General features: G+C 38.3%; 2 protein-coding genes across 2 annotated transcripts; both read right to left on the bottom strand.

Annotated features, from left to right (window-relative positions):
* Window positions 1-1,360: 1,360 nt before the first annotated feature.
* Window positions 1,361-6,108, bottom strand: scpp8 (secretory calcium-binding phosphoprotein 8). The gene is made up of 3 exons (XM_051413147.1): window positions 5,905-6,108; window positions 5,546-5,617; window positions 1,361-4,112 (listed from the first exon to the last, which is right to left on the bottom strand). Exons 1-3 carry the CDS (start codon window positions 6,091-6,093, stop codon window positions 3,645-3,647), a joined length of 729 nt encoding a protein of 242 aa, XP_051269107.1. The 5' UTR covers window positions 6,094-6,108; the 3' UTR covers window positions 1,361-3,644.
* A 10,154-nt stretch (window positions 6,109-16,262) lies between these two features.
* Window positions 16,263-25,471, bottom strand: parm1 (prostate androgen-regulated mucin-like protein 1). Its single transcript, XM_051412881.1, has 4 exons — window positions 25,313-25,471; window positions 21,554-22,453; window positions 18,395-18,473; window positions 16,263-17,925 (listed from the first exon to the last, which is right to left on the bottom strand). The coding sequence occupies exons 1-4, from the start codon at window positions 25,341-25,343 to the stop codon at window positions 17,844-17,846; spliced, it is 1,092 nt and encodes a 363-aa protein (XP_051268841.1). The 5' UTR covers window positions 25,344-25,471; the 3' UTR covers window positions 16,263-17,843.
* Window positions 25,472-27,357: the final 1,886 nt, after the last annotated feature.

The following is a 27,357-nucleotide window of genomic DNA, read 5'->3' as shown; positions in this document are numbered from 1 at the left end:
GCCATTTCTTCATGGACCTGGCTTTATGCACAGGAGCAGGTCCACATATCTGCCAGGAACCTGTTTGACTGTAATAAATGACTTTTCCCACTAGATGGGGCTGATAGGTTTGTTCTTTTTAGACTTGAGTTAAAGGGAATGAGTAGGATGTTGTACAATGTTCAGAGCTTGTTTTGGGCTTTTGGGCGATTAGTTGTAACTTTTAGGATTGAAATGTCAAAGGTTTGAATTACAGGTAGTGTTCTGTCTTACTTACAAATACAGGAAATACAGCATGAAACCAGGTACAGTATGCTGCCTTGTTAAGGACACTAGTATATTTATGACATAGAGCCATATAGATTTGGAGTGTGACATTTACAGTGCAGGACAATTTGTCTCTCACATGATTCGCCCATTCTCAGAAGTTAGGCAGTGAAGGGTTGCTTTGTCTCTCCACCTGTTTTCATAGGGACTTTTTCTTTGGTTGGACGTATGGTTCCAATAAAAACAGTAAGGGTGTGGATTATTGGGGGCGTTGTCTCTAGAAGGACACCTTGAACTATTTAAATTAGTAGTAGCAGCAAAAATCAAAGAGAGAGATACCGCGAAACCTGACGACAGTTAAAGCTCCAGTGTGTAACAATTAGGAGGATCTGTTGGGAAAAATGGATTATAATATTAATAGGAATGTTTTCATTAGCGTATAATTACCTTTATGTAATTATCATTGTGTTGTTGTTTCTTAGAATGAGCTTTTTTTATCAGCATGTTGAACCACCATGTTTCTACAGTATCCCAGAACGGCCAAACCAAACACTGGCTGTAGATAGGGCCACCGTAGTTTCTCCTACATGCTTAAAAGGCGAGCCATTGGCTGGTTGCAATCTGTAACTTCACCTCTAGATGCCACTAAATCCTACACACTTGTGCTTTTAAAAACAAAATGACTTGCATGGCTGAATACCTCAAGAGGACAGTAAAATTACCTTTTAAATCTTCTACGGTGCAGTGGAAGCATCCTCTCTTCCTCAGTTTCTAAACTTCTGGGTTGAGACCCCGTGTGAGTTCACTTCATCATATTCACATTACTCAAACTCGGGGTTATTAAAGTTAGAGATTTACCGATACCAATACCAGTATCAGTTATTGGGTCAGATACTGAGCTCATGTACTAGTAATTGTAATCACAAAACTACTCTGATACCACTTTACAGCAGTGTGACGTTACTTAACCTCTCGTTAGATGAGCAGGTAGGCGGAGACGAAGCAATGTCAACAGTTTGAAGAGAACCGCTGATAAAAATAAAACACGTTTTTAAAGTCATTGTTGGAACTGTACTAACATTGGCACCCGGTAAAAACCTTTAAACTCAATAACTCAGTGTAATAAAGATACTTTATTTTTCATTAGAAGAAACATCAATACTGTTACAACTCATTCAATCACGCACATTAGTTCCAGCTCAACAAAACAAAGCGCAACACACGTTTAAACAGAAGCAAAACCAACAACATTAAGGTATTGTCTTCAGGCCTCTAAGCTATATTTAATTTGGGAAAAGATGAATTCACAACCCATAATTGAAGCAACCCACCGTGCCAATAACTCTGTCAGTCTTATTCAGCATTTACAGACAACAGGCAAGGGCTGACAAGACAAACAGCACACACCCTCTACAGTCTATAAACACACTGCTGTGGGATACATACTCTGGATGCTTCATGCTAAAGTGGTTTTTCAGCGATATGTGGTGACAGTCTTCCAATATACTTGTTTTAATAAGCTTATGCCAACAAATAAGAGAATCCTTGTAAAGGATAAAACATAAAAATAAATACTTTATTTCAAAAGCAGATCTATGCAGATACACTGGAATTGACTCCATTTGGCACACTGGGAGAAATACACCTGCCTGTACTTGTCTGACCAGTTAATACTTTAAAGGTAAACGTGACTGAGATTTGTTTATGTTATATGACCACATATCAACATATCTGTGGTCTGGTCTCTGTAGTATCACCATTTGATTGCTAAAACACTGCAGGTCTTCATGTCATATCAGAAACAAACAAATGATAAAAAAAACAATCAGTGTAATCTCAATAATACATCTGAATGTACATTTAAAATCAAAATAGAACAATATGTATAGTAAAGCAAAATGTTATAATGCACTATATGAGCAGATATATTGGTTCCAAATGACCAGTAGTGTTAAAACTACACCTTGAATGTCCCTAATTAGAATGTTAGGAAGATATTAGTGTTAATAACTGTGTGAAATGTGACATTAAAATCTAGCTATGCATATCATGTGCATAACTATGTTTTCATTTCTACAGTAGCCCAGAACATACAAACCAAACACTGACTGTAGATAGGGCCTTTCTTACACACTACACAGCCTGTTCTCATTCCCAGGTCTATAAATACAGAGTGGTGTTCATTTAGTTGGAATCTGAAACTTTACTGCTAGATGCAACTAAATCCTCCACACTGGACCTTTACCACAAAAGAAACAACAATGGCTGACAATACGTTTTGTTTCTGCTGTCAATCAACAAAATCATGTTTTTTCTATATGTTGATTATCAATATAGTTAAGTGTCTGCTGCTTGTCAAACTTAACCAAGAATTGCATGGATTTCTAGGGTTGGGGCCGTGTGGAGCTCCTTGATTGGTTGAGTTGAAACTAAATGGGTGGAGCCACAGTCTTTCTATAGCGATCTTTGTCCGTTACTGGAGTCACTGGAACATTAACATTTGGAATTGGTGGAGAAGATATGTGATGTGTAAGAGGCAACCTCTGCTGCTGACTGCAATAGGCTGAGAAACACGCACGCTAAATCAAGCATTTACCCAAAACTCTCCTTCATTTCAGCCATAATATGTTACTGATGGAAAAGTAACTTGCCACAAAGATACGCATCAGAAAAACAAACTATTTACAAAAATTAAATTAGCATAATATTTTTGGATCATGCATCTAGTGGTCATTAAACGAAGTGCATCTTAAGTGCATTTTGCTACAACTCATCCAAGGAAGAAGGAAGGGTCATTACGTCACCATGCATGAACGCACAATGGTGCCACACTTGAAAGCTCTTGGCAAAGTTAGCGTAGAGGTGAATCGGCAGACCACTCCTTTATCTCTCCCCCCTCAGTTTCACAGGTTATCAGTTATATGTAAGGTTAGCATGTAAGCAAAGCTACCAACTAAATTAATTCTGAGCCTGTTAGTCTAAAATCTATTCTTTGAAGTGTGTTCTTTCTTTTGGCAGCGACAGTTCTTCTTCAAAGGTTATATGATGTATATATGCTGGGTTTAAGTGTGTTTCTTCATGCATCTGCCATAGGTTTCAGAAGGACTGCCACCAAAGTCTGGCGCTAAATAGCATTAGAACGTAGGTGTTATGATGTAATGACCCTTACTTTAGTTTCCTTGAAGTCCTCTTGGTGGTTTTGTGATACTGTTAGTTAGCTAGTCTAGCTGACCTTCTAATTTCAATCACTCACTGAATACCTGTCCTAATGTGTTAACCCTTTTGCTTCTTGAATTGATAACTGAAGTTTAATTCTAGACTCAAAATGTGCTGAAAATAAAATGTTTAATAGGAATGTGTTCAGTTGTTCTTTGTCGGTTAACAGGAATCCCAGTTGCTTAGTTGTCTCCTCTGTTTTCTGTGATTGGAGCTGCTGTTGGAATCTCAACAGTAACACAGTTAGTCACATTGCTGGGGGAAGTAGCAACAGGTGTGGTTGTTGTTTCTGGTGGGGGTGTTACAGTTGGCTCATCCGTGCCCATTGTTTCTGGTTCAGGGGTGAGTGCACTCCCTTCTCCTGTGGTGATGGTTGTCTTGGTAGTGGTGGTCATGACCGGTGTTGTCTGATTGGTGATTAGAACTTCCTCAGAGGAGGACTCCTCTGAAGACTGACTTTCTGAAGACTGACTTTCTGAGGACTGACTTTCTGAAGATTGACTAGATTCCCGTGAATCCAGTGACTGATCCGAATCTGAAGAAGAGTCTTCGGGGCTGGAAGACTGATACCACCAGTAATTCCTGCCTGACAATCCCTGTAACCGGTCGTTCTCAGTGATGTCAGCATCATAATGCCGACGCCGACCAATCTGTGGAGGGAATATCACGAGAAGTTACACTCAGATACTCACTATTTCCTGTCGGATTCCCAGCCCATGCTTCCTAGATATTACATTTATATTGGACGATTTTGCATTTCTGATTTACGTTCAATGCTAATGCAAGAGTAGAAAGTAAAAAGTAAAAACTTTAATCGCAATCTTTTCCACACCTTAACCATACCATAAACCGCAATGTACTGTAGGTACGGTGTGCGGTGATTGTAAAAATATTTTAGAGATGTTCCAATACCATTTTGTCTTTCCCAATACCGATTTCAATATCTGAACTTTGGCCATATTGGCCGTTACCGAGAACCGATCCAATTTATGTGTGTTACAAAAAATAAATAAATATAATAATAATGTAATACCAGTGAGCCAGCATTCACAATACCTGCTGTGCGGCAATTGAATGGAACATGAAGCCCTGTAGCCTACACAATGACTTTTTTTAGCGATGAAAGACTGTCATCATTTTATCATTTGCAGGAACTTGTGAAAAATTCAGTGAGTTGCACAGTTTCTGGTGACCTGTACTTCAAATGTAGCTATTGCCGTCTTTTGTTGTTACAACTAAACACAGCTGGAACATTAACACACATAGCTGACTTTTAATAGACTAGAATTGACTAATTATTTGTATGACAATTAATCATCAACTAAAATTGACTACTCAGCACCATGTACATTAACCCATGATTTAAATCCCATCACTGACTAATAAATGACGTGACTTGCTCACATTGCAAATGGAACTTGCGCAATGGTTAACAATGCTGGCCCAGCACCTTGTCAACTTCCTGTGTGTCTGTTGGAATTGACGTGATATATCTGATTGTTATTAGTGTCCACCCCCATGCATATTGCAGCAATCAACAGCATCAGTTGAAACCAGAAATTCAGGACATTAATGAAAAGGATGTTTTAATGGCAGAAAAGATACAAAAAACATTTTTTTTTTAGCAATTACATATTGATACTTATTTTATTTTGAATCAAGTCAAAGCGGACATAAATTGATAAATTAATATATCAATTCAGTTTTAATCATCAAGAGTTCTAGCTATATCAATTAATCTTTGTGTTATTGAATACGTTGTATAAATGAATGGGGTAAATAGCCAGAGAGGTCTGACAAAAATAATTTTTTACATATTTTACACAATGTCACAATAAATATAACTTAGTGAAATATTTAGGAAATAGGCAGCAAAACCAAAAGTCTAAAGCTTATTGTGCCGTAGAGGTTACAATGTTACATCCCACGACAGGAATGTGTTCAAACTCTCACAACAAACCTCAGCAGTGAGAGTGAGTGCAACAAAGAAAGGAAATAGTGGGAAAACTGAGGCACAGTCAGTGAGAGACAAAGAGCAGTGAAGATAAGGGAGGATTCCTACGCAGCTTTGTGGTTAGCTTACCGGCTTAGCGGATGCTGTCGTAAGAAGGACGATGACGAGGGCGGTTGTCAGAAGCTCCATCTGTGATTGGTTCTTGTTTGCAAAGGAGGGAAGCCACAAACAAAAACACAGTCACTTACATAGTCAGAGGCTGAGCATCATATTTACAGTACACTGGAGGATTGCAATTAAATGGGTAATGTAATTACAATAAACACATCTATGTTTTCTAAAGAGATACATATTCTCATACATAGTGAGAAGTTTCTCATAAACCCACAAAGCATCATAAAGACATCAATTAAAACAAAAACATTATCAAAATCAAATAAAAAATATAATATTTTAAAATTAAATCTAAATAAATTATAAAAACTTACCAGTTTTCTGTAGCAACAGATCTGTTCTCTTAAATCCTGAATAAAATGAGTGGGGTTCTGTGCAGCTGTGATCACTCTCTCAGTACAGAAAGATGTCTGACCTCCATGCAGGAGCAGCTGCTGCTCATATATATATGCTGCCTGGACCGGGAGGCTGGGCTGGGTAGGGCTGTGACAGGCAGGGGACATGGGGAGAGGATTGGGCAAGACTGGGTTGTCTGGGGCAAGAGTGAACGGGAGGGGCAGGAGAGGAAGTTCACCAGACACTTATATCTCACCCACAGCTGAATCAGTGGCAAAGTTATTTATTTAAGTTTTTTATTTTGTTCATGAGTATTTGTATGTATGTATGTATGTATGTATGTATGTATGTATGTATGTATTTTTCTTGGCAAATATTTTACCATTCGTCAAAAAAGTATATATATATATATATATATATATATATATATATATATATACATATGTATATGCTCTACAATGAAGAGCTAGGGCAATATATAAAGTATATGATATGTGATCATATATTAGGGGTGTAAGAAAATATTGAAAAATATTGTATTGCAGTATTTTGTTTTGTAATATTGTATCATTGTCGGATAAATACAAATGTAGATCCCACTGTTCTGGTTGCATAAAAACAGATGTTATGCATATGGTGGTCTGTTATTTATACTCTGACAGTTTTCCAAAACTACAATTTAAAGAAAAAACTTAGCAAAACTCAATATATCACCTTGTTTACAGTATTATTATTTATTATAGTATTGAGTCATAGCCCCTGTATCATGATACGTATTGTATCGCCACATTCTTGCCAATACACTACCCTATTGTATATATGATGTATACATAATGTTGAGTGAAATGTGAATTTTATTGACTGCATTATTTCATTAAATGTGAATATTCTAGTTTAGTCTCCTTCATTATTCAATAGCCATTATCCCCATAATAAAGCCTTTATATATTCCTAAATGGATGCATACACTGACAGCTGCAGACACCACCCCAGATTACCAAATATCCTAGAAAATAACTATATTGTCCTGGAAAATTGTATTTTAGCACCTCACTACAATATGTAGCATAGGTGCGTATTTTGTTTGAAACTTGACTGTTGGTAGGATCAGCTGCATGACAAGGGTTAGTGGGTTTACCAGACACAAGGCGGAACAGAAAAACGCTCTTTTTCATTTCTGCTCTCATGTCAGTCAAGAGCTGTTCACACCACTTGATGATCAAATTTTGATTTATTTATCAAGAATTTTAACAATGTGTTTGATATAAATCTGTAAATCTTCTTCATGATGCTCTATGTTGGAAGCCGATCTAAGGTTTGACGTGGTGACAGGATGGGACTGAGAAATGTCAAATGGAGTCGGAAGTCTGAATGAGGTAACAGAGATAGATCCAACATATAGACGGGCTCCGGGAGTGCTGAACAGTCACTGGAATGTTACAGTAGAGTCAGAGTGGAGCGAGGCTTTGATCGGACCTGTGTGTGCATGTGACACCGCTGTGTTACTTCATCACTCTGAAACTCTCCCCCCTCACCTTTTCCTCTCTCTTCTCTTCGCGAAAATCCCACAGCACACCTCAGGATGAATCATAAACAAAATGAATCATGAAAAATTCCAAATTAGAAGTTTAGCTGATCAACAAAACAAACAATTCTGAAAAATGGGAGACCTCACCCAGAACCACAGACCATGGAAACCAGCCTAAACATGAACAAAGGATGTGGTTTATATATATTTATAAATAGATGTGGTTTATATGTCTTTAAAGCGCTTTTTATTTTATTTTTTATTTTTTCCCGCAATGTTTCTTTGGCTCTGAGCCCTGTGCTGTTTGTTAGAACAGCTACAGGTTTAAAAATGGTGGCAGTGGGCCCATTTCTGCAGAAAACCAGTGTTTGTTATGATGGGAATTTTACAAGCCCCGTTACTGACATGGATCCGGGATGGCACTGCCGGTGTGTCAGTCAGTCGGTCCACCACCTTGTTGAACTGAAATATCTTAATGTAACAGCTAGTGGATGGATTGATATGGCATTGTACAAAAATTCATGGGCCGCAGAGGATGAACCCTTATGACTTTGGTGATCTCCTCACTTCTAGTAGTGAGGAGTAGTGAGGTTTACATTTTGGTTTTAAGTGAAATGGCATTACATTTGGCCCAGATGTCTATGGTTCCCAGACAATGGATTACTACACTTTAATTTATACTTTTCTGATTGCATGGAATTTTGTAAAGGAAATCGTGATCCCCTGATTTTTCCTCTAGTGCCACCATGAGGTTGACATTTGGGGTTTTGGGTGAAACAGCTTAACAACTATTGGTTGGATATTGTAGGTTTACTGTGAAATGTGGTACAGACATCCAGGATAAACTGTATATATAATAACTTTGGTAATCCTTACATCCAAATTTCAATTTGTTGAATGCCTTTTGGTTTAATGAAATACCTGCAAAATGAATGACATTCCCATCAGCCTCAGCTGTACTTTGTTTTTAGTGCTATTTAGCATGCTAACATGCTAAACTAAGGTAGTGCCCATGGTAATCAGCTTGCCTGCTAAACACCAGCATGTTAGCATTGTCACTGTGAGCATGTTAATATGCTGACATTAGTACAAGTGGTCAGCCGATATGGGTTTTTCAATGGCTGATGCTGATATTCAGAGAGCAGGGCGACTGATGGCCAATATATAATGCTGATACGAAACCAAATAAAAGTCATGTATAGATGTGTCAGCAGACGTTTTTTGTTTGTCGTCCTCCTGAGCGCAGACGACAAACAAAAAACGTCTGCAGACACATCTATACATGACTTTTATTTGGTTTCGTATTGGTCACGACTTTTATTTATTTAGTACAGCCTCAAAGAGCTGCTAGTGTGGCTGTAGACTATATTCACTTTGACATTTTACAGACCAAATAATCAATAAATCAAAAAAAATCAATTAGTGCATTATTAGCTAATTCATTAAATCATCTGTACATGTCATAACACAGTGATATGTATATCAGCACATAATGAAATAGTAGTGTGACAGCAGTAGTACAGTAGGGTACCAGTACATTTGCAACCATGAACAGCAACAGCAACCATGAACAGCAACAGCTTCATTGGTTACACTTTACCCACAGCCATTCGGCGGAAAATCCCAGCTCTAGTCAGTCATTAACGTCATCCAACCACAGTTTCTCAAGTGTGGTCAGGAAGTGCTTATTTGTATGTTTGTAAGTTAACTGGTCAGTTTAGGCGAAGAAGACAAAAAACAAAAAAAACCTTAGTCACAAAAAGACCATGATGATTTTCAAACTGTGTCCCCCTCTGCCTTCTGCAGTGACAGTTTAAGTTCAGACAACTTCCGCTTTCTGTTTTCATGAAAAGGGGCCTGCTATTTTAGCACATTGCTCACTTCTTTAGAATTTGTAAAGTATGAATAAGTAGGTTGCTGCTGCTGGTTGGCTACTGAACATCTCCCATCAGTGTCTGGCTCACAGACAGCCTCAGTCTAACAGCACAGAGCTACCTCATGCTTGTGTTGTTATTACAAGTACAATTTTACCTTACAGTGACAAAGCTGAAACTCTAATGTTATTTTTTACAGTGCTCTGGGGACCCTCACACAAAAACTGCAACACGCGTCCACCAACATGCCACAATAATAGTCTACATCGCTGGTTCTCAAACTGCCTGTACCACTGGTGGTATGCAAGCTGCCTCTAGTGGTATGCGGAGGAATCTTAGGAATTTTAAAATAAATTTAAAATTAATTTAAAAACATGTAATACTTTCAAAATACTACAACATTTAAACTATGAGATCACTGAAATGTAATTCAAAATAAGTTTAGCATTTCCTGTAATATTTGGTTTCAATATCAGCCTGCTACACACTCATGTTCCTGCATGTCAGGGTATTTGAGGTATAAATTAGTACTATTTCCATTTTATACTGTTGTACACTAATCCACTACTATATCTACTAGTAATTTTTCCTGATTAAAAGTTTTATCCAAAATATGATACGCTGAGGAAACATGTAACAACATAAAATAACCGCTTACATGATTATTTTAAATATTTTTACTTGTAATTGAGTATTTCTTTTACCTTGGTAAATACTTCTTCCACCACTGCGATGTTATAACACAGAAGTTGATGAGCAACATAAACAGGATTTTCATCAGCCTGTGGACTTACAGTGTTGTTACTTTTGTGAAGTTTATGAGATCCTAAAGTCTGACAATAAAAGTATGCTCTAGTGTAAAATGATACCATATACTTTGCAATATAGTATATTGCAATTTACTATACTGCAAACAAGGCACTTTGCCAAGGCAGCTCTTGTCGTCATCTTTATGATGACGACTGAAAAATAGTGACTAGTTCAGTCCAGTCACGGTAGTAGCAGACAGTATTGCAACAGGATCAAGATTCCACTTGTTGATGTCGTGTTAAATTCTTTCTAGTTATCCAATGGAGAGTGTGAGAGCATCAGCGTCTCTACCGAACTTTGCTTTGATTTGTCAAGATATAACCAAAAAAAAAATTATTCATGCTTTAGTTGCCACAAGTGAATATAACCGACAGCTAGAATCAAGTAACAGACAACAGCAGATGGCTGTGAGGTAGGGATCGACCGAGATGGATTTTTTTAGGGCTGATGCCGATACCGATTATTTTTCCATCAGCCTTAGCCTTAGCTAGATGAAACCTATGTGGCACCAAGATATCTTCTAATATCTTCATTTTGTGGTCAGTGGACTCCTCATCTTTTGACTGATATGACCATCTTTTGATGAATCACACCCATGTTTCTCCAGCAGTCCATCACCAAATTCACATTTGAGTTGGTTATTTCTTACTTCAAGGGACACCTTATTAATTACCCTTACACTAACAATGTTTAAGCACCTTTGTGAGGACTGCTCTCTGTAAAAGAGATGAAGCAGCAGTTTAAAGTCTTTCATCTTTTCTTCAACTTTCAGCTCAACCATCATTATATAAAACAGTTTTTAGGAAGATGATGAGGGATGAAGAAACAATTGCAGCTTGCCTGGTCACACAATCTCGTATTCCAGCTAAACAGTACACTAAAATATGTTTCTGAATTGAAATTTTTTTTGCAGCCAATGGAGCTGCCCCCTGCTGGCCATTGCATGGAGTGCATGTTTAGGACACTACCACATTGGCTCACGTTATAGACCTGGAAGCTCTGTCCCCTACTGTCAGTGCTCTGCATGTTCTGGCGGGTGTCTGTAGGTTATTGTTTCACCCTGTTGCTTCAGTGTACGAAGAAGACACTAATATTTTGCAATGTTTCTTTGATGTTGGTTTGAAGACATGTTACTAGGGCCACTTTTTTTCATTGCTCTGTTTATGTTTTACTCACAGAGTACACAATAATTTATCTTGTCCCACTTCCTTTTTTCTCTCTTGAGGCAGCATTTTAATATGACTTGTGCTCTACCCTCATCCTCATCACCAGTGTTGTAATCCATGTCATAGTGTCTGTCTGTGTCTAGTTTTTACTAGTTGTGTCAGCTTCTTTATCATATAATTTCTTCAATGTCAACTTTGTGTTAACCCCATGACGACTGTTTTCATTGTCTGAAGGACCTGAGGTTGATGATGGGATATATGGATGGATTCTATCTTTGTCTTTTGTGTTGCGTCTTGTATTTAACAAACACTGGTGAGTAGTGACATCTACTGGTGAAAAAGGTAATGTGCAACTTACAGTACAGTAACTGCACTTTCAGGAAACCCCAACATCAAAATGGGAAGAGAACCTATTTGCTCCAAATGCTGATGTCCAAATATCACTTTATCTACTTTAAGCACGAGTAGTAATATTAATGTTGAACTCTTCCAAACTACTACACAGGATGCATTCAACTAAATACTGCTAAAAATGGGAATTAGGTATATGGTCACAATGCAGTAGAAACACTATAGATGACTAATTCATTTGGCTATGAACGCCTATTCATTACTTTTGACAGGATTGTACAAATGAATGATCTTCTATGTCCCCACAGTTATGCCCACCGCAGGTGACCTATCAATAGTAAATATTAACTGATCACACTCATTTCCTTAATCCCAAGAAAGTGATACTCATGAACTTGAAATGTGTGACTTGATAACAGGACCGTATTTAACTTGCCTGTTGACTTTAAGTAAAAGTGCCTGCAAGCAAGTGTCTGTGTGATACATCCTCTCTGTAGCAGATCTTATCAGTTTCCGGAGTCAGAATCTCCCAGTTAAACTTTCATTCATGTCAGTAGTTTAAGCTCATCAGCTTAGTATTTTTTAAACAGGACCTCCAGTATTTGGCTCGAGTAGCTTGTGAAAAATAACGCGTGCCCAATTTTGTACTCTACAGCTATTATTTGTTCAATTTATATATATGTGTGTGTAATAATATTTGTTTGTGTGTATAGATATATATCCAATATATATCCAATACAACCTTTAGGTAAATGTATCTACCGCTGCCTTGATCAGTTGGTTTACTTGTGTTATTGTGCTATTTTGGTGTTTGATCCAAACTAATGTGTTAGAGTCACACAATAACACAAACAAACTAACTGATGTAAAATCACTGCTTCAGTTTAAAAGTTTCAGTTCATTAAAAAATTCCCCAAAGGTGTTTTGCAGTTCTGCCTTTTACATTGCCACAGTGCCACTACTGACATTTGGCTGAATTTGGAGAACTGGACGAGAGTGAGGTTACAATAGTTAACTTGTGAGGAAAGTGTTTCCAGACCCTGCGGGAGCTTGCAATCCCACGATTTTAACGCGAAAATGAGAATAAACCACAGGCGTGGAAGCTTCAGGGAGACAGAAAGTGAAACCATTTTTTTTTCATGTAAATGATCTGGACCTGGTGTCTGTGTGTGGGCAGATGTACTGTGTGTGTGTGTGTGTGTGTGTGTAGGTGTAGGTGGTTTTTAAAGGTATCAGACCAGAGTTAACCTTTACTGTCCTTCACAAATGCTTCCTCTGTGATTCAGGTTTCCATCTGCTACTGATACATTTTTCAGTTTACGAGGGATACATTTCTATCATTATCTTCTTCCAAAATTCCTGCTTTAACTTTATCACGCAAGAGCCCCAAAATATAAATGTGAGTCCTGATTAAATGCATTTTTTTTTAACCCTTTTTAAAGCACCAGTATGTAACATTTAGGCTCTATTGGCAGAAATAGAATATAATATTCATAACTGTGTTTTCATTAGTGTATAATCACCTGAATATAAGAATCATGTTTTGGGTACATTAGAATGAGCTGTCTTTATCTACAGACGCCACAGGTGGCCTCTGTTGAGACCAGTAGCCCGGAGGGGACACACCAAACACTGGCTGTAGGCTTGCGGTTGGCGATGAGCAAATCTACTAAACTAAGATTGTGAACATGGCAAACATTATACTTGTTAAACGTCATCATGTTAGCATTGTCACTGTAAACATTTTAGCCTGCTGAGGTTAGCATTCAGCTCAAAGCACAGCTGAGCCTTTAAGGACAGCCTCACAGAGCTAGCATGGCAGCCGACTCTTGCTCAAATCCTGCCAAAAACTTAAGGTGTGGCAGTCATATCATATAATGCATCATATTGCTTTATTTACAATATTACGTGTCACAGATCAAAGGTCTGCGAGATGGCAGCACCCTTTGCCTCAAAATATATAACAGGGCTTATTTTTTCTTTTATATGTTTACAGTTGTTGTAGTGGAAGTCCATTTAGTAAATCAGCTTAACTTGGTTGACTTCTTCATATCCACTTTAAGGTTGGTCAGCTGGCTTAGCTTACTAAAGTTGATTTACAGCATGTCTTTTTGCATTAAAGAGTCTGATCAGGGAGGGATTTTACAGCAGAGCACAGCCACAGCTTGTGTCTGCTCCTCTAGAACACCATGTGGAGCAGGTATCACACAGATAAAATACGGATAACTTTAGGGCCACTTCTACTATAGAATTTTGTTCTTGTAAAACACAAAAAAACCCCATCAGTTTTACAGTTTTTTCATGTGACTTTGATTTCCTGTTGTGAATATCATAGCTGATCCACGTTGAGGGAATGTGATTAGTATCCTGATAAATCAGTTTTGTCCATTTAACTGTTTTATTCTTGATCTTGTAAAAGCAATTTGTTTAAGGTGTACGTATCATAGTTCGAAATGGTAAATATTCGCAGCATGTAAGCCCCACCCCCGTTATTATATTTGTGCTTTGTGTTGTCAGACTGCGGTTTCAAACAGTTATGAGCTTCGAGCGAGTGAAGAATGAGAGAGGAAAAGGCTTCTTCCTGTTTCACAAAGTCTGACACCGTCTCTGTAATAATGAGGCCAGTGAATGAACGGAAGAACAACCATATTCACCGTACTTCACCCTTACTGTGCAGCATCACTGCCGGCTGAGAAACTCTTTCTCCTCTTATCATTTTTTCTCCCATTTCTCCTATTATCCAATCAGGAAGGAACTGCATGTCTGATAACATAAAGAGAATGTACATTTGCACTGAATTTGACTTCATGTAATCCCAGATTACTGACACTGCACTGTAGAGTAAAGAGGTCATATCTGTCAGTAACAGTGGCAGTCTGTGGCCCGTTTTAAGGAGTGTATTTGTTACATAAGTTTTATATTCACATAGTACATTTAAAAGTAAAAGTCCTTGTGCAGTATGTCATTTTGGAGATCTGTTGTCCAGATGTTTCTAATGTAAAGAAATGGTCCCGCCCTTCCCTCAGTGTAATTATAAAGAAGCGCGCATACACACACACACACACACACACACACACACACACACACACACACACACACACACACACACACACACACATACACACACATACACACATATGCAAACACTGCTTAGAGTATTTAGGGCCTGATAATAACAGTGCAGCACAAGAATCTGCTCCCTCTATTATTACTGCTGCTGCCCAGTAATAGAGAACGGGGGAATTTGTACATTTTCGTGGCACTTGTATCTACTTGATTATTTCCATTTTATATTACTTTATGTTTATAATTCACTAGGCTACATGTATGGAGGGAATATTTGCATCTATAGTTACTAGGCTAGTAATTTGATTTGGGATTTATATCCTGTACACACTGCAGACCTCTCTGTCTTAAAACAACCATCCTTCTTTAAAAAAAGAAAAGAATTCATAGGCAACTAGAAAGGCACTGGAAGAGCACAGACCTCTGATAGTCCAGTCTTCAATGATATGAAAATCTGCACACCGTTCACTTCAAGTTGATGAATTGATGCAGGTTGGAAAATCCATAATTCCAGATTATCTGGAAATGTCACATACCTTTTTGCTTATTCCTTACAAACCCGCTGCATTGGGTTCTAGTGATGTTTGACATGGCTGTTGTGTTTTGTTCTATGTTTAGTCGCTGCACTTTCAGTACGACAGGTTCACGCTTGTGTGAAAAATTTATTTTGCTAAGGAAAGTGAAAAATAATAATTTGTGTAGCCGTCCTGTGATTTGGATCCACTCCAAAATGTAATTCTTTCTAAACCTATTCTTTACCCCTCCACCAGATTCAATTGAAAAGCAGTTACAGTCACAGCGTTTCAGTAACATTCAACCAAAAGACAACAGTAAATCATTTACAATGACAATTTTAGAGCTCAGGGAAGAGGCAGAAAGAAGATGGGCGGTTAGAAAAACAACACGAGGAAGCTTGTGTGGGGTTACAGTAAGATGAGAGAAGAGGAGCGTGGGCAGGAGAGGAGGATTTCATTGGAAAGGGTTTGAGGAAGAGGGAGAATGGAAGCAGTTACGATGGGAGGGCAGTGATGACAGGACCGTGATTAAAGCTTCCACTAATAAATACTCTGCAGCCCATTGAGGAGACAAAGACATTGTGCTGAAACTCGGCATCCATGTGTTGTTTTACGCACACAAAATATCATTTTATTTGTTTCAAATGTTTTTGAAACGGCTATAATGCTTTGTATTTAGATAGCTACAGTAGTTATTCTGGATAACACACTCCAAAAGATTGAATGCAGTTGTATTGTAAAACGTGTGTGTTATATAATCTACTGTAAAGTACTGTCACAAGCATGGAGGGAGCTCTAAGTAGATTATCGAATGTCTCAACAATCGCTCATCCGATTGACTTGCTCTATTGCTGAAGCTAATTTGAGTTTCAGTGTTTGGTAACCCAGTATACGCAGTGGTTAATTTAATGCTATTAAGCTAATGTTAGCTAGCTACCTTCACTGAATAATGTCAGCATATTCTTTGTAACACTGTGGGAACCAGATATAACTTGGGGTACCAAATGACAATCACAGGGACTCACATTATTCTGTTATCACTTTAATTACATCAACAATTTAAGACAATCATATCCCACAATAGAATTGTGTCAGAAGTACAACAGCTGTCACATTATTCTTCTCCTGTATACAAATAAACAATACTATATTAAATACTGAAGGAGTTACAATTAGAAATGCAGCCATGTTGAGCTGCTAAGCACAGCTACATCTCACTAAAACATTCAAAAAGTTAGAAACACTATTAACATCCAATAATAATAAAAACAGTGTCAGTGTAAATTTTCTAAGAACTCCGGCTTCATTCTGATATGATTGCTGTAAAGAAATGTGCTTTTTGGGTCCTCCACAGGGAGGTCAAAGGTCAGGCTCAGCAGCAGATCAGCAGATGGACCAGGAAGAGTTTCAGTGTTTTGCTCAAGACTTCAGGATGAATACGCAGAGATTGAACCATAGACTTTCCTTTTGAAGGCCAGTCTCTCTTTGCCTCTGCACCAGCAGAGATTGCAATATGAAAACAGTTCATATTCATTTGAAAGAGCTGCACGTGACGGAATGGAAAAAACCTTTACAGGCCTCATTTGAAAAGGAATGAATGAAACCTCGACATTTTCTTAAATCTCTTGTAAAGATATGTGAAAACAAGCCCTAGTTCTTATTTTTCCGCTTTCAAAAATGGCCCAAATTGATTATTGGTTCAAAGGAAATTGTACAAAAGAGGTGCTAGGATGCCATTGTTTTATTTACATCTTTTTCTTCCTGTTATTCTGTCTCCATAAATTGTATTTCTATTCTCTTGTTCTTATTTTCACTCTGCCAGGCCTCCACTCAATGTAAAACCACTCAGACCGTTATGTGTCATCACCATCCTCACCAAGTTTCCACTTCCTTCCTAAAAGTAGGTCATTTCTTGATGAGTGTTGTCTAAGCTTTAAACGACGGCTAAATTAACGTTACCTAAAAATCTGAACATTTATCTATTTTTGTGACAGAAATCTCATTTCATAGTTTAAGTATGGAAAAAGTCTCAACAGGTGTCCAAAAGAACCATCCATGATTAAATGACCATCTTGAGCCGTTAAATCACACATTTTGATGGCCCTGTCAATTGTCAGGTTTTCCTCATCTATTGCCACTCTATTCTGCCTTAAGCTATCATTTTACAATTGCTTAAAGTCAAATTCTGTTGTTTTCTTTTAGCTTTACTGTAAAGAAAATCCTGGTGGAAGTCACAAAATCAACTCTCCTTCCAAAGACTGTGAGATCCCTGATGCCTGTGGTGAAGATGCTTGTTTTCACTGTGATTTAACCTGTGAACTTTCAGTTGTGGTTATATGATTGTGCGCTGTGTCTATGCAGTCCGAGTGGTTTGAAAAGCTATTTCCTGAGGCTACTTGAACTTAGATCAATAGAAACATTTGTTTTGCATTTTGCGATCAAGCACAATCAAGTCGTCAGGCTGCTTATCACAGTTATAAAATGTGACCGTCCTGAACTCATTATGCACACGCTATAAACACACTATGATCAGAACAACTCTTTCTGCAGACTGAGGCCTTTGGGTTTAGGGGATAACTTCTGGAGTGGGAGCTCATAAGTTAAGATTTAAGGGTCATACATGGGGTTGTTGAAGTTTCCTAAATTTTCGTGTTCGTTGCTTTCCAGGAGAGGGCCGTAAGATGTTCTTCTGGAAGGAGAGGAAATAGAAAATAGGGTGAGAGATAAGGTCGGGTGTAGAAAAAGGAAAGGAATATGACTCTATATCAATCAGAGCTGTTCTGAAGCTTGAAATAATCTCCTCAGTTAAATCAAACAGTTTTCATTCAATACTGTTGTAAGAATAGTCCTTATGACACCTGTTCATAGCGTGTTTAGTAAAACCTCCTGAGTAAACAGCACATGGTTTATGAAAAAAATGGGTTTGCTCTTGATTTTTAAATGTCATTTTTAAGTGCAATGAGCTTCACCAATGAAATGTCATCCATCTTTATTGTACTGGGGTAGAGGCAGATAACTAAAGTATAGTATATAGTTCAATATAATTGTAATCCATATAATATTACATTTCCGACAGAATGCCATCGCTTAAGCTTTAATACATTGACAGTAGTATGATAATGTACTTTGTAGGAGATTTGTTTGAGATCTGGACTCACCGGAACTTGTGGTAGTACAGCCCACCTAACACTAGGATGACAGTTAGGATGAACACACAAATAATGGATGCAATACTTCCTGCAGAGAGAGAGAGAGAAAGAGAGAGAGAGAGAGAGAGAGAGAGAGAGAGAGAGAGAGAGAGAGAGAGAGAGAGAGAGAGAGAGAGAGGTCAGATCTGAAATATCCACTGTTAGACAAAAAAAGTCATTCTTTGTTGAAAATTTACAAGGTCTGACTTTAAAATGTTTGTTCTGTCCAGGGGTTTCATGAGGTTGTCATCATCTAAACACACCCCATAGTTCCCTGATGGGTCCAAGCCATACAGTACGTGGCTGGCCTCAACTGATTCTACTTTACTGTTACTGACTTTCATCTTCTGCTGGTAAATCTCTAACCCTGTGTCATGTAAGACTTGATAGCCAAACTGACCTTTGAGCTTATGTATTAATTAGTAATTTCATGTGGGAAACTGGGCCAACTGTCTCAGAGTATGTAATTGTGAGCTGGTACTGAGACCCTGTAACATGTTAAGAAGCATAATAAAATCAAACTACCTAGTAATGAATAACTTTGTTGAGTTTCAACAGTGGGCTGGAAGGGTATTTAGGGATTTTACTCTGACAAAAAAATGGGACCTTATCTTAAACAATGAATGACCTGTGAATTTGTCTATTTACTGTAGATTATCAATCTTCAACTCATCATGGGACAAAAGTGTCTGATCTTTGAACTCAGTGTAACCCTACATCAACCTGCGTTAGGTAGGGGGAGTGTAAGAGTGTGGCTTGTGGAGACTAATACACACCAAGTACTGGGAGCAGTGGGCAGCCACCATGCGATACCTAAGGTCCAACTCCAGATCTGAGCCAGTGCCATGGTCAAGGGCTTTGACTGGAGAATTGACCTAACATACATGTTTTGATGGTGAGGGAAAGCGGACAACCTGGAGGAAACCCAGGCGAACCCCGGACCTTCTTGCTGTGAGATGACAGTTCTAACCTATGAGCCACCGTGACGCCCACTGTGGATGGTTGGTTGGAAATATTTTTTAAAAGTGCCTGCCCTTTTCCAGTTTCCAACGACAACTTCCCAGATGATTATGTGTAATAAACCATATGACCCAGTCAGGTTACTGTACAAGTCAATGTTCTAGGGGTTGGTACTGCCCCACCATGGACTAGAAACCACTGCTGTTTAAACCGTTATTTCGTCTAATTTGCCTAATCCTTGTGGTTATTCAGATGTGATGGGAAAACTTACATAAACTTTTAATTTTGGACTTTAACTGCAGAGAAATAATTCCAGATTTAGTTCCTCAAAAGGGGCACTGGGTGACACCTTGTAATTGACACTTTTAATAGGACACCTAGCCTTGAAGCTGTAATTTCCAAAACTACCACCCTCAGAGATGCAATAAATGTTCTGAGTCAGAGGTATTATCAGAATTTATGGTTTAGTGATGATGGGAAGGAAGTCATTTTCATAGTTCCTTCACACAAGGGAGTTTCAAGACAACAAACCTGGAGTGGTTGGGGCTTTAGTGCCATATTAAAGAGCACTTAAACCAGCATTGTGTCTTTGCAAAGGTGACGGTAATATGATAACACTGGGATCATAAGTCCACAGAAGATAACATCCAACTTAAAAAAAAGTTTCCCATTTGTAGAGAAATTGAGTCTTGTACAACTCCTAGCATTTTCTAACAGGCCTGTAATGAGCTGCTTGTGCTGCCGCAATAAATGGCTGGCAAATGATAAAATGCGCAGCAAAAGAACCCGCAGCCTTTTCTCTTCCTACAGCTGCCATTTTCACTCATTGAGCTGGTAAAGACGCAACTGCAAAGTAAACAAGGAAGCATAGGAGGAAACTGTTCACATATTAACCACAGATTGACACTGTTTAAGGAGGTCACAGAGAAGGAGGAACAAATAATCTGATGCATTGACTGTGCATGTCTACATTTGACACTCACATTCAGGGTTTTAAGGGACGGACGATTTACATCAGATTTACATCAGAAACAAATGGTTTTGTGAAGTAACTTGTAGTTTACTGGCAATATATTTTGACTATGCTTTCATAAAAAAGTTAATAAGTAACTGGCACATCAGAGGCCATGAGTGGCAGACAGCTGGAGTTGGTTTGTAAAGATGAGTCCAGTGATTAACAGCAGCAACATTTAGACAGAAATTAGCACTACATCAACACAGCTCCATCATTCATTTCAGTAGGATGATTACAGTGACACAGCGGGGGTCCACAGAGTCTCTGGCACGTGGGGTTTTCCAGCAAAAGAAAACGTACCTTGGGTCAAAGTTTGCATTGCAATGCCATCTGGCTAAACACTGTATTGGCCAATCAAATACGTGCAAGTGCACATTCCTGGTTGACTACTAACTAATGTAATCACCTTGTTTACCTCCCAGTCATCAAGACAAGAGAAAATATGACTGCCACAGTGAATATTCTTTTAGGGTTGTACAATGCTTTCTAATAGTATCCAAACTACTTTGCAGTGTTTTGGTGTCTGATAATAAGCCTTCAAACTCATGAATCAATTACTCAAACTGCCACCAGCTGGTTGACATTCTTTGTTGTCACTGAAATATCTCTGCAACTATTGGATTAATTTTCATTCAATTTGATATAGACATTCACGGTCCCTAAAAGTAAAACATCAATCAATTACTTTGAAACCAGACCTTTTCATCTAGCGCTGTCATCTGGTCTTACTTCTCCAAATATTTGGTTTATGAACAGACATCTGTGAAAGTCTTAACCGCCTCAGCTTTGCTTATATTGCTTTACCAATTCTTAGAATGTTAACACACTAAACTAAGATGGTGAAAACAGTAAATATTATACCTGTTTAACATCATCATGTTACCATTGTAATTGTAGCCTTAGAGAACCACTAGCATGCCTTAGTCTTGTTCCTACAGTACACACAGATTTGTTTTATTATAAATATTACATTTGTAAGTGAGGGTTATTATCCCTCATTGTGTTGTTTCTGAGTGTAAAATAAAGATTGAAAGAGTATATGAAATTAGTTTGCATAAACCTGTTGCATAATATATTTTACGTTGTGTTAACACGTTTACTTGAGCAAATCTAAAAAACCCAAAAATTCAAAACAACTTCTTGTTGCTGCGTACCTGAGCTCAGAGCCTTGGACTCGTGTCCGTCCTGTCCCTCTGTGGCGGTGTTGGCACTGGAAGTGGTGCTACTGGTGATACTGAGGGTGGTGCTGATGGTTTTTGTAGTGCCGAGGGTGGTGTTGGTGGTGGTATTGTTGGTGGTGGTGATTGTGTTGGTGGACTGGCTTTGTGTGGAGCTGGGGATGGCGCTGACGGTGGTGGTACTGTTGGTGGTGGTGATTGTGTTGGTGGACTGGCTTTGTGTGGAGCTGGGGATGGCGCTGATGGTGGTGGCATTGTCGGTGGTGGTGATTGTGTTGGTGGACTGGCTTTGTGTGGAGCTGGGGATGGCGCTGACGGTGGTGGCATTGTCGGTGGTGGTGATTGTGTTGGTGGACTGGCTTTGTGTGGAGCTGGGGATGATGTTGTCGGTGGTAGTACTTGTGTTGGTGGACTGGCTTTGTGTGGAGCTGGGGATGGCGCTGACGGTGGTGGCATTGTCGGTGGTGGTGATTGTGTTGGTGGACTGGCTTTGTGTGGAGCTGGGGATGATGTTGTCGGTGGTAGTACTTGTGTTGGTGGACTGGCTTTGTGTGGTGCTGGGGATGGTGCTGATGGTGCTGATGGTGGTGCCGGTGGTGGTACTGTTGGTAATAGTAGTTGTGTTGGTGAACTGGCTTTGTTTTTTGATGCTAGAGTCCTGAGTTGTCGAGTCAGGAGTCTGTTTTTCCTCAGTGCTGGCAGCCTGGGTGGAAGTGTTATTGGTGGTGGAAGTAGTTGTAGATGGAGTTGTACTAGGAACATTTGTTTTGTCGTTATCGGTTGCCATGGATGGAGGTATGGTGCTGAGGTTCCCAGGGTTTTGTGGAGAGATAGATAGTTTGGGCTCTGCTGTTAGTACACAGCCCCATAGCAGACCTGCAATCCATGACAAAAGATGTTTAAAAGTGCACACCTGCAGCAACGTGTTTTTAACATAAATAAGAGCATATGAAGAACCTGAGAAGACCTTAGTGGAATGATTATTCACCTGTTCATATTTATATTCATATTCCTATCTTAAAGGGCCTACTCAATCTTTGAAAACCATGGATGTGTTAAAGGAGAGCTTTGTTCATTGTTGTGGAAGCTGATCAGTGTTGCATTCATCCCGGGATAAAATTACCAATATTTCCTGCATATGCTTCCGGATTGTATGTCTTGTAAGGTGATTTTAGGCCCCTGTGCATCATGTGATGGACACCATTACTGTAATTACACACTTTGGCCTCTATATCAAATTGGCTTCAAGCCCTGGGCTCTTCCTGGGGGCTTGGGGAAAACAGTTGTGCAGTGACTTCTGTGGCTGTGCTTTCCAAACAAGTAACTCAGTTATAACCATTTTGAGTACCCCTAACTTTATGGAATACTGCTTTACTTTATATTATGGTTGATTGTTCAACTTTAGTTGCACTGCAGCACTGTTGTTTTTCTTTTTGTGTTGTTGTTTGCTTTCATTAGCATGTTATTGGATCCTGTTGGGCATAAGACGGTACATCTCAGTAGGTTTATCCATCAACAACAAAATCTCAATCATAACTAGTTGCAGAGGCATATGGAATAGACAGATTTTAATCTGTTATATGTGGGCACAGGAAAAAGTCAGCCTCCTGACTGAAATCAGTCAATGTTAAACTAGCAGCTGGTAGTGTTTTTAGTGATAATATTGCGTATCGTCCCATCCCTGTTCACAGCTAAAAACAAACCAGGCTAGGCAAGAAACAGAGTGGTCAGATGTACAATAGTTTTATGCAGGCAACCAATTCCTAAAAAAAACCCCATATTATTACTATTAATTATTATTAATAGTAATGTGTATGTATATATATGTGTGTGTGTGTATATATATATATGTGTGTATATATCTCTCGAAACATCCAATTTGTAGTATCAAAAGTGTATACACACACACACACACACACACACACACACACACACACACACACACACACACACACAAACACAAGGAAATATAGGAACAATAAAGAAATATATATATAAACACAAGGAACGCAAAGACATTTGCACATGGCACTTAGAGTAGGTATCAAAGTAAAGTTTTTACTTATCAGGCAGGGGATATTCATTTGATATTCATTTGTTATTGTCAACTAATCCTATGAAAAGAAAAAAAATAAACTGCCATAAACACTCACTAGACCACCAAATATGAATCCACTGCTGAATATAGTCCCCAACAAATGTACTGTTTCCTCCTGTGACAAAAACTACAAGGTGGGCATGTCAGAAAGTAGTGAGAGACAGACTAACACATTGTTGGCTTTTAGTTTTTCCAGGGAATGTGTTAATAATGAGAAAAATACAGAATAATGCCAGCTTTATCCTTAAACAATCCTGTATGTCAGGGTTTTTCAGCACCTGGGACTTCCACAGAGATGCTCCACAGTGCCACAGGAAGTCATTCCTGCCTGTGGCCATCAGACTGTTCAACTCGGTCATTAGACTGCGCTGTGGACATCAATTTATCACACCCTGTCAGCAGCTAATTTATAACTTCAATTGTACCATTCCGACTTTAACAGTGCAATCATTTGTGCAATAATTATTTAAACAGGCAATACTCTAGTTGACTCTGACATTAATAATGAAAATAAACTTTATACTGTTGTTATCGCATTGGCACACATATTCATAGATCCAGTTCTCAGCATAATAATGATTTATTTATTACACTGCTGTTACATTAGTATACTTTTTATTTTTTTAGTTTAATGCACATAGTTTTACTTTTCATTCTTATTTTCTATTTATCTTTGTTAAGTACCTTGATAAGTTGTAATGTAACCCAATTTCGCCCTGGGGATCAATAGAATATTTCTGATTCTGGGATTTTCTTTTGTGCAGGACAATGTAATGCTTAAAGACGAGGGGCAAAGTTTCGTTTATCACTGTTCCAATGACATGGAAATCAGGGCAAAGATCAGGTATGACACATTCAAGGTTTTCATGTGTTCTTAGTACTCTGGTCACGTTGTTTTTAGAACGATCAGACTTCAAATGAATAAAGAAGTGTTGTTGTTTTGTTGCTGTTTTCAGCATCATCCAATAACAGAGAGTCTCAATCTTTCAGAAATAATTTAAGGGATAATACATTATCCTGTGATGTAAGACTTCCATCACTATACGCACATTTTATAACAACACAGTGTCCTTCACAGATTCAAAGTCAGTGCCTGAGAGCACATCAGTTTAATCGTCACTAAGTTATGAACACTAGAGGAAATATCTAGTGTACTCTCTCAGTGAGAGCACAGCAGCAAATCAAACAGTAAAGAAGCATTCTGTTACGCAGCCTTAACGCTCATCAGGGAGAGATGGCTTGTGATTCGAATGAAAATGAACACTGAAGATGCTGTAAGTTGAATTGTGAAAAATGTCAGACTGAATGAAACAAGCAGGAATGACTCACCTCACCTCACACAAACCGAGACATTTTTGCAATGGAGCATGTAAGAATTTACATGGTAGTTGTGCGGCTTGTCAACTTTTTAACATGGTATATCTGCAGTCCCTCCATCTCCCTGAGCCAAAATGTCACCATCCACTACTAACATTCAACTTATTTCAGCAGTTTCCTTAAAGCTAGTGAATTATCTTCACACTTGCGTTGTGACCTTCCCCGTTTTCTGACTTCCTCGAGACATTTACATTAAAGCACATCTTAAAAAGAGAAGGAGAGAAATCCAATGGCATGCATTGATGTCAGAGTTTACTTACATGTTATCAGAGCTTTCAGGCTGACCCTCATGACTGTGTTCCTTTTACTGTGTATCTCCACAAGCACTTGTGTAACTGCAGCTCTGCGCTCTCTGCTCCCTGTAGACAGCTGTAGTGTGTGTGGCTTCCTGTGACTGTAGGTGACTGATTATAAGAGCCTGGGGGGCGAGGCTACACGATGACTGAGTCACACTCAAAATCTCACGGGGTGGCCTGGTCACGGTGAGAAGCTGTTGTAATGAAGACTTAAAAACAAAAGACCACAGGAAGTTGCACTAAAGGTTACACACTCTATTGGTAGTATACTTTTATATATGTGTTTTTATAATGTGATGTTCTACTGTATAGTGTGACTGATTAAATTGTACATCTTAATTGTAATTATTATTATTATACACCAGCAGAGAGAAGCACATACATTTAGAATGTGGCAAAGACAGTTAAAAAGTAGAATATTATTACAACATATAGATAATCTCTGAGTCATGAAACACAATAAAGATATAGTAATAATTAGACTAAAATAGCTATGCAACAAGGCAGCATTGTTTGGAAATGAAGTTAGAAAGATGTGAGCCGCACTAGTGGTTCCCAACCCCACTAGGGGGCGCCAAAGCTTCACGTTTTAAAACTTAAGAAAATACACACAGTTGGCCTATATGTCAGCATTTTGTGTATTTCTGTGAAGAAAACTGCCAAATTAAAACCAGGTGCAAAAAAAGACGGATTAGATTATTATTTAAGGTGTAAAAAAGAACTGAACACAAGCGTTGTGCATCGTCCTGCATTAGAAAAGTATGCAGTTAAAACAACCAAAAAGCTAATGGAACAATGGCCAGGGAGAAGAAAACACTGGATTTGTCAAGGAAAAAGCCTCTTAAGATGTATTTATTATTAAATATTAAATACATACAATACAGACAGAGAATTGTATAAAAAGTTCCTAAAAATATCAGGAAAAAAGCATTCAATTCCATTTGTTTGGCCTATAAATCTTGTTTTCCAAATGTAAAAAAACCCCCCAAAAACATGGTACAGACTCCAACAAATTCCACATCATCATGATTTTATTTTTTTTCAGTGAAAATGATGATGAAAATTGTGATGCAAAAATATTATTATACATTATTATTATTATTATTATTATTATTATTATTATTAACAACATTCCCAGTAACAGTGCATCAGATTGTAATATCTGTCCAAATAATTGCAATGGGATTTAATGCAGCCCTGCTTTTATTTATTACCATATGCCTGAAAAACAAGGACATCCCCATCAGCCTCTGCTGTACATGATGTTGATGGTTTTGTGCTAATTAGTTAATGTCAGGATGCTAACATGCTAAACTAACTAAGATAACCATTATACCTGCCAAATATCAGCATGTTAATGTGTTGCTCTGTGATTAAGTATACAGCCTCACAGAGCTGCTGTACTGATGTACAATATTTGACTTGTAGGAGCAAAGACTTTTGGCTTTTGACCAACTTACCTGAGGAATTACAGCTGACAATGACAGTTTTTATTTGAAGAGCTGCTGGTGATGCTGCTGCTCGCTGGTTGCTGGTTGCTGCTCGCTGGTTGCTGGTGTGGTCTGGGCCACAGATGTTGGCTCAGGCCCTGAAGTAGAGCTTGTGCTGTGGTAGATGTGGCTATGGAAAAAGAATAACTTCAGGAGGTGTCTATGATGAAGCTGGATTGACAACAATACATGTGACTTTGTCCAATCCTGTCTGTCACTAAATCTGTGGATTATGTAGAAACTGTAGACTTGGCATCAGCATCACAGGTGGACTGAGCTGGATTTGTAGTGGTGTACAAAACAAGTACAGTTGAAGTTGTTCAAATTAAGCAAATTTAAACAAGACATATTTCAGCATTAGTTTAATGTAATGTTATAATACAAAGATATTTCATTCTTGTGAGTATTTATTATCTATCTATCTTTGAAGGTTAAACTTATCATTGAAACATTCCTGTGAATTAAATCAAATAATTTATACACAGAAAAATAAATAAATAAATAAACTGAAAACAGATT

This window comes from Dicentrarchus labrax, unplaced genomic scaffold (assembly GCF_905237075.1).
Source record: "Dicentrarchus labrax unplaced genomic scaffold, dlabrax2021, whole genome shotgun sequence".
Taxonomy (NCBI): Eukaryota; Metazoa; Chordata; class Actinopteri; family Moronidae; genus Dicentrarchus; species Dicentrarchus labrax.
The sequence above is the reverse complement of the archived record's forward strand: the minus strand, read 5'-3'. Positions and strand labels throughout refer to the sequence as shown.

What these genes read in the sequence shown, in the direction of transcription:
- scpp8 (XM_051413147.1), bottom strand. Translation starts at nt 6,093, where the DNA reads ATGTCCCCTGCCTGTCACAGCCCTACCCAGCCCAGCCTCCCGGTCCAG. An exon ending in TCTGTTGCTACAGAAAACTG is followed by an intron (nt 5,618 to 5,904) that starts GTAAGTTTTTAT and finishes TTTGCAAACAAG; the next exon opens with AACCAATCACAGATGGAGCT. An exon ending in CGACAGCATCCGCTAAGCCG is followed by an intron (nt 4,113 to 5,545) that starts GTAAGCTAACCA and finishes TTCCCTCCACAG; the next exon opens with ATTGGTCGGCGTCGGCATTA.
- parm1 (XM_051412881.1), bottom strand. Translation starts at nt 25,343, where the DNA reads ATGAGGGTCAGCCTGAAAGCTCTGATAACAT. An exon ending in CCTGAAAGCTCTGATAACAT is followed by an intron (nt 22,454 to 25,312) that starts GTAAGTAAACTC and finishes CATGGATTGCAG; the next exon opens with GTCTGCTATGGGGCTGTGTA. An exon ending in GTCCAAGGCTCTGAGCTCAG is followed by an intron (nt 18,474 to 21,553) that starts GTACGCAGCAAC and finishes CTCTCTCTGCAG; the next exon opens with GAAGTATTGCATCCATTATT.